Raw genomic sequence first — 16572 nt, 5'->3', positions numbered from 1 at the left:
GGAGCCCCTCCCCCCATGTGCTTCCGCTCATATGGAGTAGGGCTATGCATCAAGACGCCCCAATGCCAATGAATCGAAGGCACACTCCACCACCCTGGCTGCAACCTGGAAGTGGCAGTTCCCAGCATGGGCATTTCCGTGCAGTTCCTCAAGGCATGGTGTGTGTGTGTGTGGGGGGGGAGTATTCTCCTGTAAAGAAAGTATGGGGAGATCCCCAGAAGGGGCATGGAGACGTCCGGGAAGTTAGGGTTCCACCATGGAGGAAGTGCTGGGAGGAACTTTGCTTCCCAGATGTCCCCTCCCCCTTCCTGCCCCACCCTCCTTGTGCTTCTGTTTCCAGTAGAAGAGCCTGCCCAACCCCACCCTGTGCCAGAAATGTGAGCAGTGCCTGCAGGGAAAGTGGCTGCCACTGCACAACCACGTGGGGGATTTGGTGTGGGTGGGTGCTGCAAATTCATCTGCATTGGGGCATCTGATACACAGTACGAATATACAGGGATATTTACGAGTTGAGCAAGTCCAAGCAAACTCTGGGATTTCCCATCACTCCAGGAAAAAAGGTTGCTCCCTTCATAGGGAAGGACCAAAGCAAAAGAGCAGCGATGAGTGAGTGGGTTGAATTTTAAAACCATCTTTTCTACCTAGTCAGAGCATTGGTTCACCTAGCTCAGCTATGCCCTATAATGGGCAATGGCTGTCCAAGGATTTGTGGCCTCTTTGCCAGCGCCTGCTACTGCAGATCCTTTTAAGGGATGGGACACACCTTCTAGAAAGCCTCAGTCAAAGCGCTTTGTGCTGCCACAAGGGTAGGCAGTCGTGATCTCTCAGGATGGGCCAATCTTCAAAGTGCACGGCCAGGAAGCTGCATGGGGATTCTACCAAAAGCATGAGATGGATCAGGTTTCAAAATAAATACAATTTTTTAAACAGATTTAGGCGCTCATATTTCTGGCCCATCTGTCAGCTCTGGACAAGCAACAAGGGCTGAAATAAAAGACACGTATAAGATAAATTAAGAGTGGCCCAGACCTGACGAAAGACACTGCACTACCTCACTGCAGTACAATCAAAGGGAGCTTTCCCTATGGCTTGCTGCATACATTCTTTAACAGGGCTGGGAAAATATTCTGTACAAGCCCAGGCGACCCAGAGCCTGGCATTTTATTTAGCCGCCCCCATCATCCATATTTTTTCTAGCACAACGTTAGAAGTAGAAAGGCCAAGCGAACAGAAGCTACTTTCAGCCACCTCCCCAGCGTCTCCAATGGAATTAACCCAGGCTGGGCGCCATCACAAATATTCTGTCCCAGTCAAGGTATCGCAAGAATCTTGCGGCAGTGCAGCTTTGGGGGGACATTTCCTTTTTTGCAGCTTTCTCTGGGCATCCTTTTGCCTCCGTTGTGCGGCTTGTTCAGGGGTTTCGTTGGCCCTGCGCTGCGCGTTCCTTTCGGCTTCGATGCGCCTCCGCTGCAGCCGTTGCTCTGGAGTTTGGCGAGCTCGGTGGCGCCTCTGCCGTTGCCTGGCCAGGAGCCTTTTCCGCAGCTCTCGAGTTTCCACGTTGAAGCACACATTCATCTGGAGATATTTATCTGTAAAGGATCAAATCATCGTGGGTAAGAGAGGGAAGAAGAAGGGGAAACACCACACACACACACACACACACACACTTTATTTATTTGTGTATTTTTCAAATTTGTAGACTGCCCCAAAGTTCCATCTCTGGGCAGTCTACAACAACATAAAACAGATAAACAATGAAAACCTTAAAACAATTCAAAACCACAGTCCAGTTAAAAAGCTTGGGTGGAAAAATGAATCTTTAGGGACTTTTAAAAAGTTGCCAAGGAGGTTCTTTTTTCAGCAGAGAGCACATTCCAGAGTCTCGGGGCAGCAACAGAGAAGGCCCAACCCTGCGTAGCCACCAGCCGAGCCGGTGGCAACTGAACTCTAGTAAAGGGCTTGAGTTTGCAGGCTGGCCTTCAGGGGGCGTCTGCGGATAAGAATACAAAGAATATTTATGTACTGCTTTTCAACAGATGTTCCCAAAGTGGTTTACATAGATATAAATAAATAAAGAAGGATCCCTGTCCCCAAAGGGCTCACAGACTAAAGAGGAAACATAAGTTTCCTTTTTACACCAGCAACAGCCACTGGAGGGATGGTGTGCTGGGGATGGATAGGGCCAGTTGCTCTCCCCCTGCTCAATAAAGAGAATCACCACATTAAAAGATGCCTCTTTGCTCCGTTAGCAGGAGTCTATGTAACTCAATGAGAGCCCATTCCCCATTGTTTCCAATGAAAGAGTTTGTCAACTTTTTCTGAGAAAGTGATGAAATTTTATGGGGTTTTGATTGGGGGGGTGGTAGTTTGAATGGGGCCTGGATCCTACCTGCAAAAACAGCATGTTTCTATCTTTTGTGGTTTGGTCTGGGAGTTTCACATCCATGAGTGAGTGAATGAGTGAGCCCAAGCAGCTTTATATTATATATGTAAGACTCTTGCATGTCACATTATATCTTGCAACAATCTTCTCGTCTCAAGCACAATGAATCGGGTAACAAAGCTTCCTTCCCCGCTCTTTGGAAGGTGCCTCTGAAACACCGGAAACTGCCTTCGATAGAGGCAAGCCAATCCTCCACCTGGTTTGATGTGTGTCTACATTGACAAGGGTTCTCCAAGGCTTCAAACAGGGAGTTTCCCTTAAAGGCGGACACTCTCTAGAAGGCAGTAAAACACCCTATGAACAGACCTTGTGGATAAATATGAGGTGAGAGGTTACAGAGAATCTAGACTAGGGATGTGCATAAAGCATTTTGGCGCCTCTGTTTCAAGGTGCCAAAATGCTTCAAGCCGCTCCAGCCAAATCTCTGCAGCAGGGGCAAGCGGTCGCTTTAACAGGAGGGAGGCAGGTCTTACCTGTCCCTCCCTTGCTCCTCCTCTGCCCCCTGCTGCCCCAGCACAGTGCTGTCCGTATTAAGCAGCCCCATGCTGTCCGTATTCCCAGCAGCCTATGGCAGTGTTGGCCTGGTAATGGCATCTGAGCATGTGCAGACGCCATCTTGAAGTGGTCAGCAATGGCCAACGCTGCCACAGGCTGCTGCAAACAGAGAACTTCCTTTTCCCAAGCAAGAAGCAGCCCCAGCATGGCTTTCAAGAACAGACTATGGGGCTGCTTAATATGGACAGCGCCGTTCTGGGGCAGTGGAAGAGCAACGGAGGGACAGGTAAGATCTGCCTCCCTCCTGTTAAAGCGACTGCTCTCTGCCCCTCCAAATGTGCATCAAATGCTTCGTGCACATCTCTCATCTAGACCAGGGATTCTCAACGTGTGGGTCCCCAGATGTAATTGGACTTCAGCTCCCATAATTCCTAACCAAAGGCCACTGGGGCTGGGGATGATGGGAGTTGAAGTCCAACAACATCTGGGGACCCGCACGTTGAGAAACCCTGATCTAGACCCTCCTGCATATTGCCACTGTCTTTGCTTCTGGGATCTGATGGGGAGGTTACCTAAGAAGAAAGCTCCTGGTGTGATTTCCAATTCACCCCCTGCTGGCCAGCTTTTGCCTTTCATTATTAACCTATTCCTTTTCAAATTTCATTTCTGGCAAATGTGAATTAATGGAAAACAGGAGCTGGCCAGCAGGGGGTGTACTAGAAACCACACCACGAGCCTTCCTCCTAGGTAACCTACGTGCGGGATCCTAGAAGAAAAGAGAGTGGCAACCTGCAGGAGGGTCTTGATTCTCAGTAAGCTCTCATCTTATACTTAGTCGCCAACTTTATTCATAGCATGCTTTACTGCCATCTAGAGAACCTTGTACAGTTATCCCTCTTCAACCGCAGGTTTGCCAATTGCTGATTTGTGTATCTGCCAGTCGCAAACTGTCACTCCCCCTTGCTTGAGTATTTGCAGTTGGCACCATTTAAAACATTTTTGTCCTTTTTTGGCGATTTCCAGGGTCACAGTGTCAATCCGAGGGACACAGGGTCATTTATGGGGGGCAGGGTGATTTTGGAGGGTTCAGAGCAGATTTTGGGGGGTTCAGGAGGCTCATTTCTCGGGGTCAGGGGATCTGTCCTGGTGGTAAGGGGACCTTTTCCAGGAGTCAGCGGGGATTTTTAAAAACAATTTTTGTGGATTTTAGCCACTTCGGCATTCAGGATTCCCCTAACCCCCTGTTTATAATGTAATCCTATGCCTCGCCAACCGCAGATTCGCCAACCGCAAGGGTTTCCAGGAACAGAACCCTTGCGTTGGCAAAGGACAACTGTACTACAGTCACAAAAACCTTCATTCTCAGCATGGACCGGCAGCAAATCACCAGCAGATGGCACTACACAATTGTGCAATGGTTGAGGACATCCTCTGGATGCCACGTAGAAAAGCAGTAAGAACTTCTCTTTTAAAATGGAGTGGTTTTCCACCTGGAAACCCCCTAACACTTTCCCCTTTCGGAAATGTTTGCCCCACAGAATGCATTCACCAGATAGAGAGGAGCTGCAGCTCAGTGGTAGAGCACTGGCTTTGTGATGTCATAGGGTAGTGAGAACAGCAACCTATCTATTTTTTGCCTACATTACATAAGATGCCATACAAACAAATATATTTAAATGATAAAAGAATCAGCGCACAAGAATCATTACTTAATAAGCTGATGTCCTCCTCCTCTTTGGTTTCCAGAGGCTGCTGTGCCATTCTCAGGGTGTCTGATGGAAATTGTCCAGACTTCAGAAGATTCAACTCGGCCTCTGGTGATTCCAGAATCTGGAAGACAAAAAAAGACGTAATTTTCAGGAATCACTGACAAGTCTGGGAAAGAGAATGCATGAGTACACTGCACAGGTACAATGGCAGAACCCTCCCTGGCCCAGGGACAAAAGTCAAGAGTCAGGATTCAACCACCAGTGCCAGTGCAATCCATGCAGCAAGAACTAGGGCTGGGCTTCCTTCAGTGAAGGGAGATACAGAGTAAGCTGCCTCATGGCAGCTTATTTCAGTCAGACTATTTGTCTATTTAATATGTAATAGTCTGACTATGTAATAGTCAGACTATTTGTCCATCTAGACCAGTATTGTCTACACTGACTGGCAGTGGTTCTCCACAATTTCAGGCAGGAACCTTTTTCAGCCCTCCTGGCAGATGTTAGGGTTTGATTCTGTGATCTTCTGCATGTCAAGCAGATGCTCTTCCACTAAGCTACAATCCTTCCAAGTCAGCTGTGTTTACATTTCAATTCTACAAGAATGCCTCTATAAAGTACAGAATGGGGCACTGGGCACGAGATACCAGAGGCTCTTCCAATAAAGAGTGCTTTGAAAAGAGCTTCCTCAGCACCCACACACTCTCGCAGACCTCTGTCGGCTTTTCCAGTGGGATCTCACACACGCCACACAGCCAGCAGGGACCCTGTGCGATTTTCACAATGCCTCCTGTTGGACAGCTCTTGCTTTTGGTGATTAAGCCACCCTTTCTCCTATTCATCAGAGAAGTAACATTGAAAGTAGTACTTACAATAGTAAGTACTGTTATTCTACCTTCTCTGTAATCAATAAGTAAGGTCCATTTTAAACAACTTAAGGTGTTCTGACATTTGTTTTCCTACAGGCTGGAAGCAAAATAAATCTCCTGAGACAGAGAGTTCCACATCCTCCATGGGCCAATCCTGGAAAAAGAAAGAAATGGCACCCGTTAGAATGTCTCTCTTTTCCCAGAGAGAATCTCTCTCTTGCCCCTGTAGGATATGGAACTCCCTGCTTCAGAAGATTCATTTTGCACCCAGTCTGGCTGACTTTTGTGCCTACCTGGATGTATCACCAGGCCTCTATTTTGCATTTTAGGTACTTGTATTGGCTGCCTTTTGGTTGCTTCTTCTTATTTTTTATGATTACTTTATTATTATTATTGCTTTTCATAATAAATTTGTGGTTCCTTTTTTGATGTAGTTGATTTATATTTTATTTACAGTTTTATGTGTGCAATCACTTTATGACTAGAAGAATGGAATAAACAAAAAAACAAACAAACCAGAGACTTGCTTTTTCATACCAGTTGAACATGCTGAGGGAGGGGTCTGCACAGACTACTAGGACTCTAGCATGGAGCTAAGATCTCTCCAGAGGTCAGCCTTCCTACCTTTGGCTCCTGTCTCATAGGCTCTTGAGGTCTCAGGAGGAAAACTTCTGCCAGGGCTGCTGCCTGGGCACAGGTCACTGGTCCCCGTTCCCTCACCCAGCTCTCCATTTTGACAGGGAGAATAATCAGGAACTGCTCCAGGATCAGCAAATCCAGGATCTGCTCCTTGGTGTGTCTCTCTGGCCTCAACCACTGATGGCAAAGTTCCCAAAGCTTCTTGCAAACATCCCGGGGCCTCTCAGCCTCCGGGTAGCAGAACTGTCTGAAGCATTGGCGCTGCATCTCCATGTTGCCCGTGTCCTCCTCCAGAGTCACCTCCTTCCCTTTCTCAGAGGAGTCTGGATTAGCAGAAGCTGGCCTGGCCTCCCCACTAAGGCCTGTCAGGGTTTGGGTCACATGTGCTCCTTTAGGCCACTGGCTGGCATCAGCCGTCCCTTTCAAGGAGACATGAACATCCTTCAAGGGCTCTCCTGGTACAGGTTGAGGCAGCTGTGAGGTTCTCCATCCTGAGTGAGGCGACTGTGTGGTCTTCAGTAATTCTTGCAACTGGGTTTCCCAACGCTGGTGGAACCCTTCTGCTGGTTCCGGTTTAATCAGCTGTGGTGCTGTCTCATCCAGAAACTCTCCAGAAGTCCCAACCTGGACAATGTTAAGGTCTCCTTCTTCCACTGCCAACCGTTCCCCAGATTTGAGGCTTGTTTTGTGCGGCTTCTTTTTTTTCATTTCTGGACACCCCTGAGCTTTTCAGAGAGTGAAGATTTGATTAAAGCAAAATGATGCCCCTGAGAGAACCTTGTCCCTCAAATATTATTATTATTATTATTATTATTATTATTATTATTATTATTATTAACAACAACAACAAACAGACAAACATCTGCCACACAATACACCAGATATAACTGTAATCGAGAAGAAAGAAAAACAAGTCAAAATAATCAACATAGCAATACCAGGGGATAGCAGAATAGAAGAAAAAGAAATAGAAAAAATCACCAAATACAAAGATCTACAAATGGAAATGGAAAGGCTGTGGCAGAAGAAGACCCAAATAATCCCAGTGGTAACTTGCGCCCTGGGTGCAGTTCCAAAAGACCTTGAAGAGCCCCTCAACAGCATAGGGGCCACAGAAATCACCATCAGCCAATTACAAAAAGCAGCTTTACTGGGAACAGCCTATATTCTGCGACGATATCTATAACAACAACAACAACATTGACAATAAAATTCTGGCATCCCAGGTCCTTGGGAAGGACTCGATGTCTGGATAAAACAAACCAGTCAATAACACCTGTCTGACTGTGTAAACAAGAAATAATAATAATAATAATTATTATTATTATTATTAAAAATAAGTTTAGTTCAATGCTCCAGTGCACTACTACTAGAGGCAGCTTACAACATTAACAAAACAGATACAATATAGAACAATAAAAAATTAATAAAATTTAGAAAGTTGAAACACCAGACTAAAACCCCAATTAAAATGACAAACTTTGAAGTTTTGAAATTAAAAGTTATCAAAAAAAAGCTAAATGATAAGAATATTACAAGCTATTTCTTTTTCATTAGCTCCCACAAAACTTCAGTAGAATTCACAGCCTGTATCATAAAGGTCTACGTCAGATGGGAAACCTGTATCTGGATTGTACCTGTTCAACTTGCAGGCACGGGCTCCATGACAGAACAGTCCTTCACTTAAAAACAAAACAAAACCATCCTTGCACAAAGAAAACTACCAAACCAGAAAGAAGGGTTCCAGATGAGTCTTCTATCAGACATGCCAGTTTTCAAGGATTTTGTTTATTGATTTGTACAGAAGAGTATTCGGTCACGCGAGACCCAACCTGCAATCTGAAGTGGCATAGCCCAGCGAAGTGGTATAGCCCAGCAAAAACTCACCAAAGATACATGGATTCTTAGGGAATCTTTGGACAATACAATAATTCAAGCGAGGTAGATCCTTACCCAGCATGCTGACTTTCCTTCTGCCCTTCTGCAAAGCCTCTGTGCAGAACTGTGCCTCGCCCATATCGGATGGATCTTGTTCTCCCTCAGACACAGTAGCAACTGCTTCCTCAGACATCCCTGGGCCCTGAAACGGGAAGTACCATCATAGGAACATAGGGAGGTGCTGATTTGTACGGAGTCAGAACAATGGTCCATCTAGCTCAGTCTTGTCTGTTCTTGCTAGCAGTGAGTCTCCAGGGTTTCAGGCAGGAATCTTTCCTAGCCCTAATCTGGAGGTGCCAGGGATTAGATCTGGGATGTTCTGCATGCAAAGCAAATATTCTACCACTGAGCTAGGACCCCCATCAAAATGCCTTGTTTTCGAGTTCAGGGAGGTGCAAGGAGGCCAATCTGCCTAGAAACGGTTGTGGGCAGCAGCAGAATCTCAAGGGGAACAATCAGGTAGGTGTGTGTGTCTGTGTGTGTCTTTGTGTGGTCCTGCACCCCTAGATCTCCACAGTCCCCACCCAAGCTGCAAAGATGAGGCTTCACTTCCTCTGGGCCCAGCCAAACCATCAGGAAGAAACTGCCTCACCTGCTGCTTCTGTCTCTCAGGTTCTTGCAACCTTAGCAGAAAATCCTCTGCCAAAATCACCACCTGGGCGCAAGTCTCTGGATTACGGTCCCTGACCCACATCTGCATTTCCCGGGGGAGGATGGCCAGGAACTGCTCCAGGATCACCAGCTCCAAGATCTGCTCTTTGGTGTGTTTTTCTGGCATCAGCCACCGATGGCAAAGCCCTTGAAGCTGCCGCCATGATTCCCTGGGCCCTCTGGCCTGCTGGTAGCAGAAGTGCCTGAAGTCGTGGCAGCGCATCTCCAAGCTCACAGGGTCCTTGGCCGGGATTTCTTCTTTCACTGTCACTGCACAGTCCAGGCCATTCTCAATGGCCACAAGGCCTTCTCTCACAAGGCGTGGAAAGGTCTGAGTCACATGCCCTCCTCTGGGCCACTGGCTGGCACTGGCTACTCCATTGGAGGAGGCCTGGAAATCCTTAGAGTGCTCCCCTGATGTATGCTCAAGCAGCTGTGGGCTCTTCCCTTCTACAAGAAGTGACTGCACTGGCTTCAGGAAGTCCAGCCACGGGGCTTTCCAGTGCCGCTGTAGCCTTTCCTCCAGTTCCTGTTTTACTGGGGACAGGGAGGCCCCTGTCAAAACCTTTCCAGTTGCCTCAGCTTGGACAACATGGGGATCTCTTCTTCCTGCCTCTGATATCTCCTCTGCTCTGGGTCCTTCTTGGTCCGGTTCCTCCATTTTTATTCCTAGTGGTCTCAACTGTCCTGTAAATAACAAGCATCTTCGATAATCGCAAAAGAATGAACACTGTGGTGTTGAGGGTAGGATTTAGACTGTGGAGTCCTGCCTTCAAACCCTTCCTCAGTCCTGAAGCTCCCAGAGTTACCACTATGCTAATTTAACACAAATCCTGGGAGAGAAACCCCCTTGTGTTGACTGAGCCCTAAATCAGTGGCAGTTTACTGTATAACATAATCTGATTTCTCACTAGCCCTACTGACACATTTTGTCCAACATATGTACAGCTGTGCACAGTGTATGCACATATAGATCTGTATGCATGTAGTTATTCCCATTTAGTTATTGACATGTTATGTCAACACACGTACAGCTGTACACTTCCTATCCATACTTATGTATTTGAGGGGAGCTGCACCCAGGCTCACTTCAAAAATGAATGCAGGAACAGCCATTCACACAAAAACGTGTCCATATGTACAGATACCTGCATGCATGTGCAACATAATGTCTGCTGAGGGCTCCTGTCATGATCTTATCTGAGATTGTAAGAGCCATACCCTATCAAACTAAAGGTCCACAGGTTAAAACCAGGAAGCTGCCTTTTACTGAGCCAGACCGCTGGTCCATCTAGCTCACTACTGTCTGCTGCTCTGACAGGAAGTGGCTGTCCAGGGTTTCAAGCAAGGGTCTTTCCCGGCCCTACCTAGCGATACCAGGGATTGAACATGGGGCCATCCACTTTCAAAGCAGATACTCTTCCAGGGAGTCCCTCCCCATTTAGTATGCCAGCTTAAAATACATTATGTTGCTCTTCCACCTTTGCCCCAAGGAACTCCAGGTAGTGTAAGGACTTCCTCTCTTCCATTTTATCCCCGTAGCAACCTTGTGAGGTAGGTTACGTTGAGGCATGGTGACTGGCCCAGCTTCACCCAGTGGGAGCCTTTCCAAGGTTGTGCTAAATGTGCTGACTGAATTTGTGGTGAATTGGAACCTGGGACTCCCCATTCCTTGCCCAGCACTCCTAACCACTAAACCACACTGTCTCTCCTGTTTCAAAGCCATCTAAGCCCTTCACTTAAACACTGGAGTATTGGAGTCCTGCACATCGGCTGCCGCTCTGTTTGGAATGGGGTGAAAGAGACCCTGCTGGGATCACCAACAGCACAGACACCTTCTTAAACAAAGGTTTGGGGGCAGTTTGGATGTTGCTAATTGATTCAGGTTAACGAAGTGCAAATGAGATCAAGGCTTCTTACCCCTTTCGTAGTTGTCTGGAGGAAGAGGAATTCTGATAGGTGCAGTATGTCCTACAACGGGGGTGGGTGGGAGAAAAGCTGCACCTACCAACATTCCCTTCTTCCATGTACAACTATTAAAAGGAAGGTGCCCTCTCCTGCTTTGCAGCTGGGCAGTGGGCACTCGATCTGCAGCCCTGTGCTTTCCTTTCCCCCAGCAATGGGTTTCTATGCAGCCAAGGCTTCCCTTCTCTTCCCTGAACTCACCCTCTTCTTGCAGGCTTTCCATTGAAAAACCTCCCGCCTTGCAACCTGCAAGGCACAATTGCTCGCAGGTTGGAAAATGCAAAAGGAAGTTTTTCAACAAGAGGGAGGCGGGACAGGAACGTGGAGAGCATTCCCCTCCGTTCACCTTTCTGGACCTCTCTAGGCACGAGCTCTCTGTTCATTTAACCCATTCAGCCTCTCTTGAAAAACTAGTTTGTCGTTGCAGGGGGACGGCGGCAGCAGACACACGCACAAAACTCCTGTTGTTGTTTTCCCCTTCTCTCTTTTAAAATATTCCCATTCACCTTCTGTCCTCCTCCGCAAGAAGCACTCCTGTGCCTTTAATAGTGCATGGCAGGTACAAATTCAACAGATGTAGATTCCCTATGGCATCTTTATGCTAGAAATAAGCTTCGCTGACTAGGTTCCTGCCAGTGCCAGCCAGTTAAAGGCCCCGCAGCCTAATTTCAGGACTGTTTTTTTCCTTAAGAGCAAGGGTGGCCAACCTGATGGACTACAACTCCCATCATTCCCAGCCACAACTGCAGCTGGGGATGAGGGAGAATCTCAGGTGGGCCACCCCTGCTTTAGAGGGGTAATCGGGTTTGTCTGCAGCTGCACCAAAAACAACCAAACCTCTTGTGGCACCTAAAAGACAAATACATGTCTAGTATATGCTTTTGTGGATTGCTCCTGCAAGTCATTGACTGTGGTGTGTGGCCAGCCTGGGGCTCTCTAGCCATTACTGGCCTATTGCTCCTATCATTCCCAATCCCAGCTGTTGTGGCTGCTCAGGATGATGGGAATGGTAGTCCCACAGCAGCTAGAAAGCCCCATGCTGGCTTTCCTTGCTCTGGGGAATAGTTAGGGGCGGGGGCAAAAGGTAGATGGGGATCTGCTTGTAGGCGGTTTCTGGGTGATGCACAGTTTTGACTCCCGCCTTTCTTCTTAACATGATTTATTTTGTTTCAAGAACTTGATGGCCCTCCCCTCTGCTCTCTCCCCTCCCGCTTTTGCTTCTGCAGCAGCAACCACAACAGCTTACAAACAAACATAAGCACACAATTAAAAGTCACAATGGAACAAACCATCATGAAGTGTAAATCAGTTGTGAGGGATCTTATTCCTTTTGCTATGTAAACTATTTTGAGAACCTTTTGGTTGGAAAGTAGTATAATATAAATATATACCCTGCTTACTTGGCAAAGAGGCACCTTTTACCGTGGTGATTCTCTTTATTTAGCAGGGGGAGAGTAACTGGCCCTCTCCACCCCCAGCACAGTACTTCCAGTGACTGTTGCTGGTGTCTATCTTATGTTTCTTTTTAGATTGTGAGCCCTTTGGGGACAGGGAGCCATCTTATTTTTTTATTATTTCTCTATGTAAACCGCCCTGAGCCATTTTTGGAAGGGCGGTATAGAAATTGAATGATGATGATGATGATGATGATGATTATTATTATTATTGCAATAGCAATAGCACTTACATTTATATACCGCTTTATAGCCGGAGCTCTCTAAGCGGTTTACAATGATTTTAGCATATTGCCCCCCAACATTCTGGTTACTCATTATTATTATTATTATATGTTCTAAATAAGAACAATGCTGGCTGCTAAGGGTAATGGGATGGAACAAGTGATTGTGGAGTAGAGTGAGGCAATGGAAGGCTTGGGAACATTGTGCAAGCATCTGTGGATGGAAATAACATAAAAACAGGCCGTGGTTTCTGCCCATAATTCCATATCCATGGTGATGCCAGCAAACACAGTTTTTAATTGATTTGATGATACTGGCAGAGAGATTGGCAAGGGAGAGGGGTTGTCCATTGGCCACCTCCACTAGCCCAGTGCCTCCTGGTTATAATTCCAGTTATAACCTTATAACTGTAACAACTGCACAGGCCGGACTGCGACCCTGGCATCTCAAGCCATTTCAAGAAATTGTAGCCACTCATCCCAATTGAGCGAGACAGATTATTTTAGTTCTGTTACTCTTGTAGTGTGACCATCTTTCCATTCCTGGACAGAGGAGACAGATCACCTGTGCACTGCTGGGGTTTATACAGTCTGGGTGCTGTATAACTCATCAGTTAGCCCACTAGAGCAAATAAAGGATCTAATTTTCACCCGGCAGCTTAATTATTAATGTAATTCAATAGCATGATTATTCATATAATTCAGTCACTTATACATCCCTGATATTCAGGCTCTTGATTACTCTTGCGTATATCTCCCAGACCCATCCCCTCCTCCAGACCCCACCCACACCCCCAGGCCCCACACCCCAGCCCCAAACTTGTGTCCCTCATTCTGGCAATGAAATGTTGGCAATCCTATAAGAAAGACAGGAGGTGGGCAGGGAGACAAGAGCTGACAACTATCTGGCTTCTCCATCATTCACAAGCCCAGGGCTGGCACAGCAGAGAGGCTTCTTTGGCCAATGGGCTGGAGGAGAGCTCCCACTCTGACACACAAGCACATTGTTCTTGACTGTTCCTGGGCCTCAGAGATATGGCTGAGACCCCTGCCACCCAGCATTTTCCTCCTGACGTCTAACACCCTCTTTAAAGTGACTTGCCATAAAAAGACCATAAAAAGTCATTAGGGGGCTGGAGCAACTCTCCTACAATGAATGGCTATAACATTTGGGCCTTTTTATCTTAGAAAAAAGGAGGGTAAGGGTGGGGGCATGTAGTAGGGTATAAAATTATGCATCATCATGTGGATCAAGTGGATCAATGGTTTTTTTTTCTTTCTCTCATAATATTAGAACCCAGGGTAATCCATTGAAGCCAAATGCTCTAAAATTCAGGACAAACAAAAGGAAGTACTTCTTCACACAATATACAACATGTAGTTAAACTATGGAATTCACTGCTGACAGATATGGTGACAGACACCAATCTAGGTGGTATTAAGAAGGGATTAGATAAATTCATGGCTTTCAATGGCTATTAGCCTGTAAATTGCCATCAGGATCAGAGGTGGCAAGCCATAGGAACAGCCCTGCTGGATCAGGCCCAAGGCACATCTAGTCCAGCATCCTGTTTCACACAGTGGCCCACCAGATGCCACTGGAAGCCTACAGGCAGGAGTTGAGGGCATGCCCTCTCTCCTGTTGTTACTCCCCTGCAAATGGTACTAAGAGACATCCTGCCTTTGAGGCTGGAGGTGGCCTTTAGCCCTCCAACTAGTAGCCGATGATAGACCTCTCCTCCATGAAGTTATCTAAACTCCTCTTAAAGCCATCCAGGTTGTTGGTTGTCACCACACCTTGTGGCAGAGAATTCCACAAGTTGATTATGTGTTGTATGAAAAAGTACTTCTGTTTGTTGGTCCTAGATTTCCTGGCAATCAGTTTCATGGGATGACCCCTGGTTCTTCTGTTATGTGAGAAGGAGAATTTCTCTCTATCCACTTTCTCCACACCATGCATGATTTTATAGACCTCTATCATGTCTTCCCGCAGTCGTCTTTTTTCTAAACTAAATAGCCCAGGTGTTGTTGTAGCCTTGCCTCATAAGAAAGGTGCTCTAGGCCCCTGATAATCTTGGTTGCCCTCTTCTGCACCTTTCCCAGTTCTACAATGTCCTTTTTTAGATGTGGTGACCAGAATTGTATGCAGTACTCCTGGTGTGGCCTCACCATCATTTTATATAAGGGCATTATAATATTAGCAGTTTTTTTCAATCCCCTTCCTAATAATCCCTAGCATGGAAGTGACTCTCCTTTTTCCCCCTTTCAACTTTCTTTTCACCATACTCCTCATTTTGGAGAAGTTTCCTCTTCTGAAATTCAAAGTGTCTGTGTTAGACTTCTTTGGTGATTCTCTCCCCACATGTATGCTGAATTTGATTGCATTATGGTCACTGTTCCCTAAAGGGTCAATGGCACTGACATCACGCACCAGGTCCTGGGTGCCACTCAGGATTAAGTCCAAGGTGGCCTTCTCTCTGGTTGGTTCCAAGACCAACTGTTCTAGGGCATAGTCATTCAGCGTATCTAGAAATTTGACCTCTCTGTCATTACCGGACTGTGAATTTACCCAGTCTATGTGTGGGTAATTTAAGTTACCCATTATTACTGCCCTGCCTCTCCTTGACACCTTCCTGATTTCCTCCTGCAACTCCCAGTCACTGTCAGTGTTTTGATCCGGAGGGCAATAGCACATCCCCAGTAGCACATTTCCTTTCAGGCCTTGTATTGTCACCCACAGGGTTTATGTGGGGGACTCCAGTCCTCCTCCTTTAACATACAGTGCTACTCCACCTCCAAAGTTCCTCTCCCTGTCCTTTCTATAGAGTTTATATCCAGGGATAACAGTGTCCCACTGGTTCTCACTGTTCCACCATGTTTCTGTTATGCCCACTAGATCTATTTCTGCGTTAGCAACCAAGCACTCCAGCTCACCCATCTTGGCTTGGAGGCTTCTGGCATTGGCATATAAGCACCTATACATTGAATCTCTTACCTGGTGTCTGCTATCTTTCTTTTGACTCTTGGACCAGCTTTGGCACAGCCTTCTGTCTGCTCTTTATGTGGTTCTGCTCTGTCTCGTTCTGTTTTTATCTTAATCCTTTGCACCCTTGCACTTTAAAGGATGGCTTTTGCCGAATGGGATACTGCCCAGCTCCTGTCGGTTATTTCCCATGCGTCATTTTAAAAGCTGCTCTGCAACCTTTTTGATTGTAAGTGCCAGCCATCTGGTCCCATCTTGGTTCAGGTGCAACCCGTCCCTTTTGTACAGGCCTTGCTTGCCCCAAAATGTATCCCAGTGCCTAACAAATCTAAACCCCTCCTTCCTAACTCATCTCACTGTGACATGAGTTAACCAGGGATTCCCAACCTTGGGTCCCCAGCTGTTGTACTAAAGTAAAGTTGCGCTGTCGAGTTGGTGTCGACTCCTGGCTACCACAGAGCCATGTGGTTCTCTTTGGAAGAATACAGGAGGGGTTTACCATTGCCATCTCCTACGCAGTTTGAGATGATGCCTTTCAGCATCTTCCTATATCGCTGCTGCCCAATATAGGTGTCCCCAATTATTTATGCAAATATTTTTGCTGCTCCTCCATGCACAACATTCCCTGCTCCCTGAAAACCAGATCCCTCTTCACACACTGCGTTCAACACAACATTCAACATAATGTCTGAATAGGGCTCAGACATCAGGGAGAAAGGTTTGAGTCAAGCTGCTTCCCTGACACTCTAGCTTTCTATGTGCAGGTATTTAATACCTGCAGAAGCATTGAGTCATGTGTCACCCAGACCCACCCCGCTCCATCTGCCCTAACACGTGGACTACCTCAGTTAGAGAACCTAGTCCAAGCGGGGAAGCAAAGTATTTGGGTGCGAGGAAAGAGCCAATGCCTAGGAAAGCTGGGACAAATTTTCAAAACCAAGGAGTGCTTAGTAGCTGTGCCAAACCTGCCACCTGTACTCTGCATTGCATCAGGCAGAAATTTAACGGGTGTAGCTTGTCCTAGCATGGACAAGGGGCGGGTGGGGGAAAGGGATACGTCCTGTGGCTGTGCCCAAGGCCCCATTGCCCCGGGGTGGGGGGCGAGAACAGGGAAGGGCTGAGATGTGCCTACGCCCCTTGGCTGCCTTGCTAATAGCTGAGGCTGAGAGGGGTTAAATGCACCGAGCTCTGCCTTCTAGACAGGC

The 16572-nt window shown here is 46.9% G+C and overlaps 1 protein-coding gene across 2 annotated transcripts; it reads right to left on the bottom strand.

The window, feature by feature from the left end:
• Positions 1-901: 901 nt before the first annotated feature.
• LOC128343055 (uncharacterized) lies at positions 902-16090 on the bottom strand. Of its 2 annotated transcripts, none has more exons than XM_053291505.1 (6): positions 15380-16090; positions 8683-9428; positions 8106-8232; positions 6138-6877; positions 4648-4768; positions 902-1589 (listed from the first exon to the last, which is right to left on the bottom strand). In XM_053291505.1, exons 2-6 carry the CDS (start codon positions 9400-9402, stop codon positions 1291-1293), a joined length of 2007 nt encoding a protein of 668 aa, XP_053147480.1. In that variant the 5' UTR covers positions 9403-9428; positions 15380-16090; the 3' UTR covers positions 902-1290. The 2 variants fall into 2 exon arrangements, with proteins under 2 accessions (XP_053147480.1, XP_053147479.1); XM_053291504.1 differs by lacking the exon at positions 15380-16090 and adding an exon at positions 10908-11037.
• Between the last annotated feature and the right edge of the window lie 482 nt (positions 16091-16572).

Source organism: Hemicordylus capensis, chromosome 2 (assembly GCF_027244095.1).
Source record: "Hemicordylus capensis ecotype Gifberg chromosome 2, rHemCap1.1.pri, whole genome shotgun sequence".
NCBI classification, from domain to species: Eukaryota; Metazoa; Chordata; class Lepidosauria; order Squamata; family Cordylidae; genus Hemicordylus; species Hemicordylus capensis.
The sequence above is the reverse complement of the archived record's forward strand: the minus strand, read 5'-3'. Positions and strand labels throughout refer to the sequence as shown.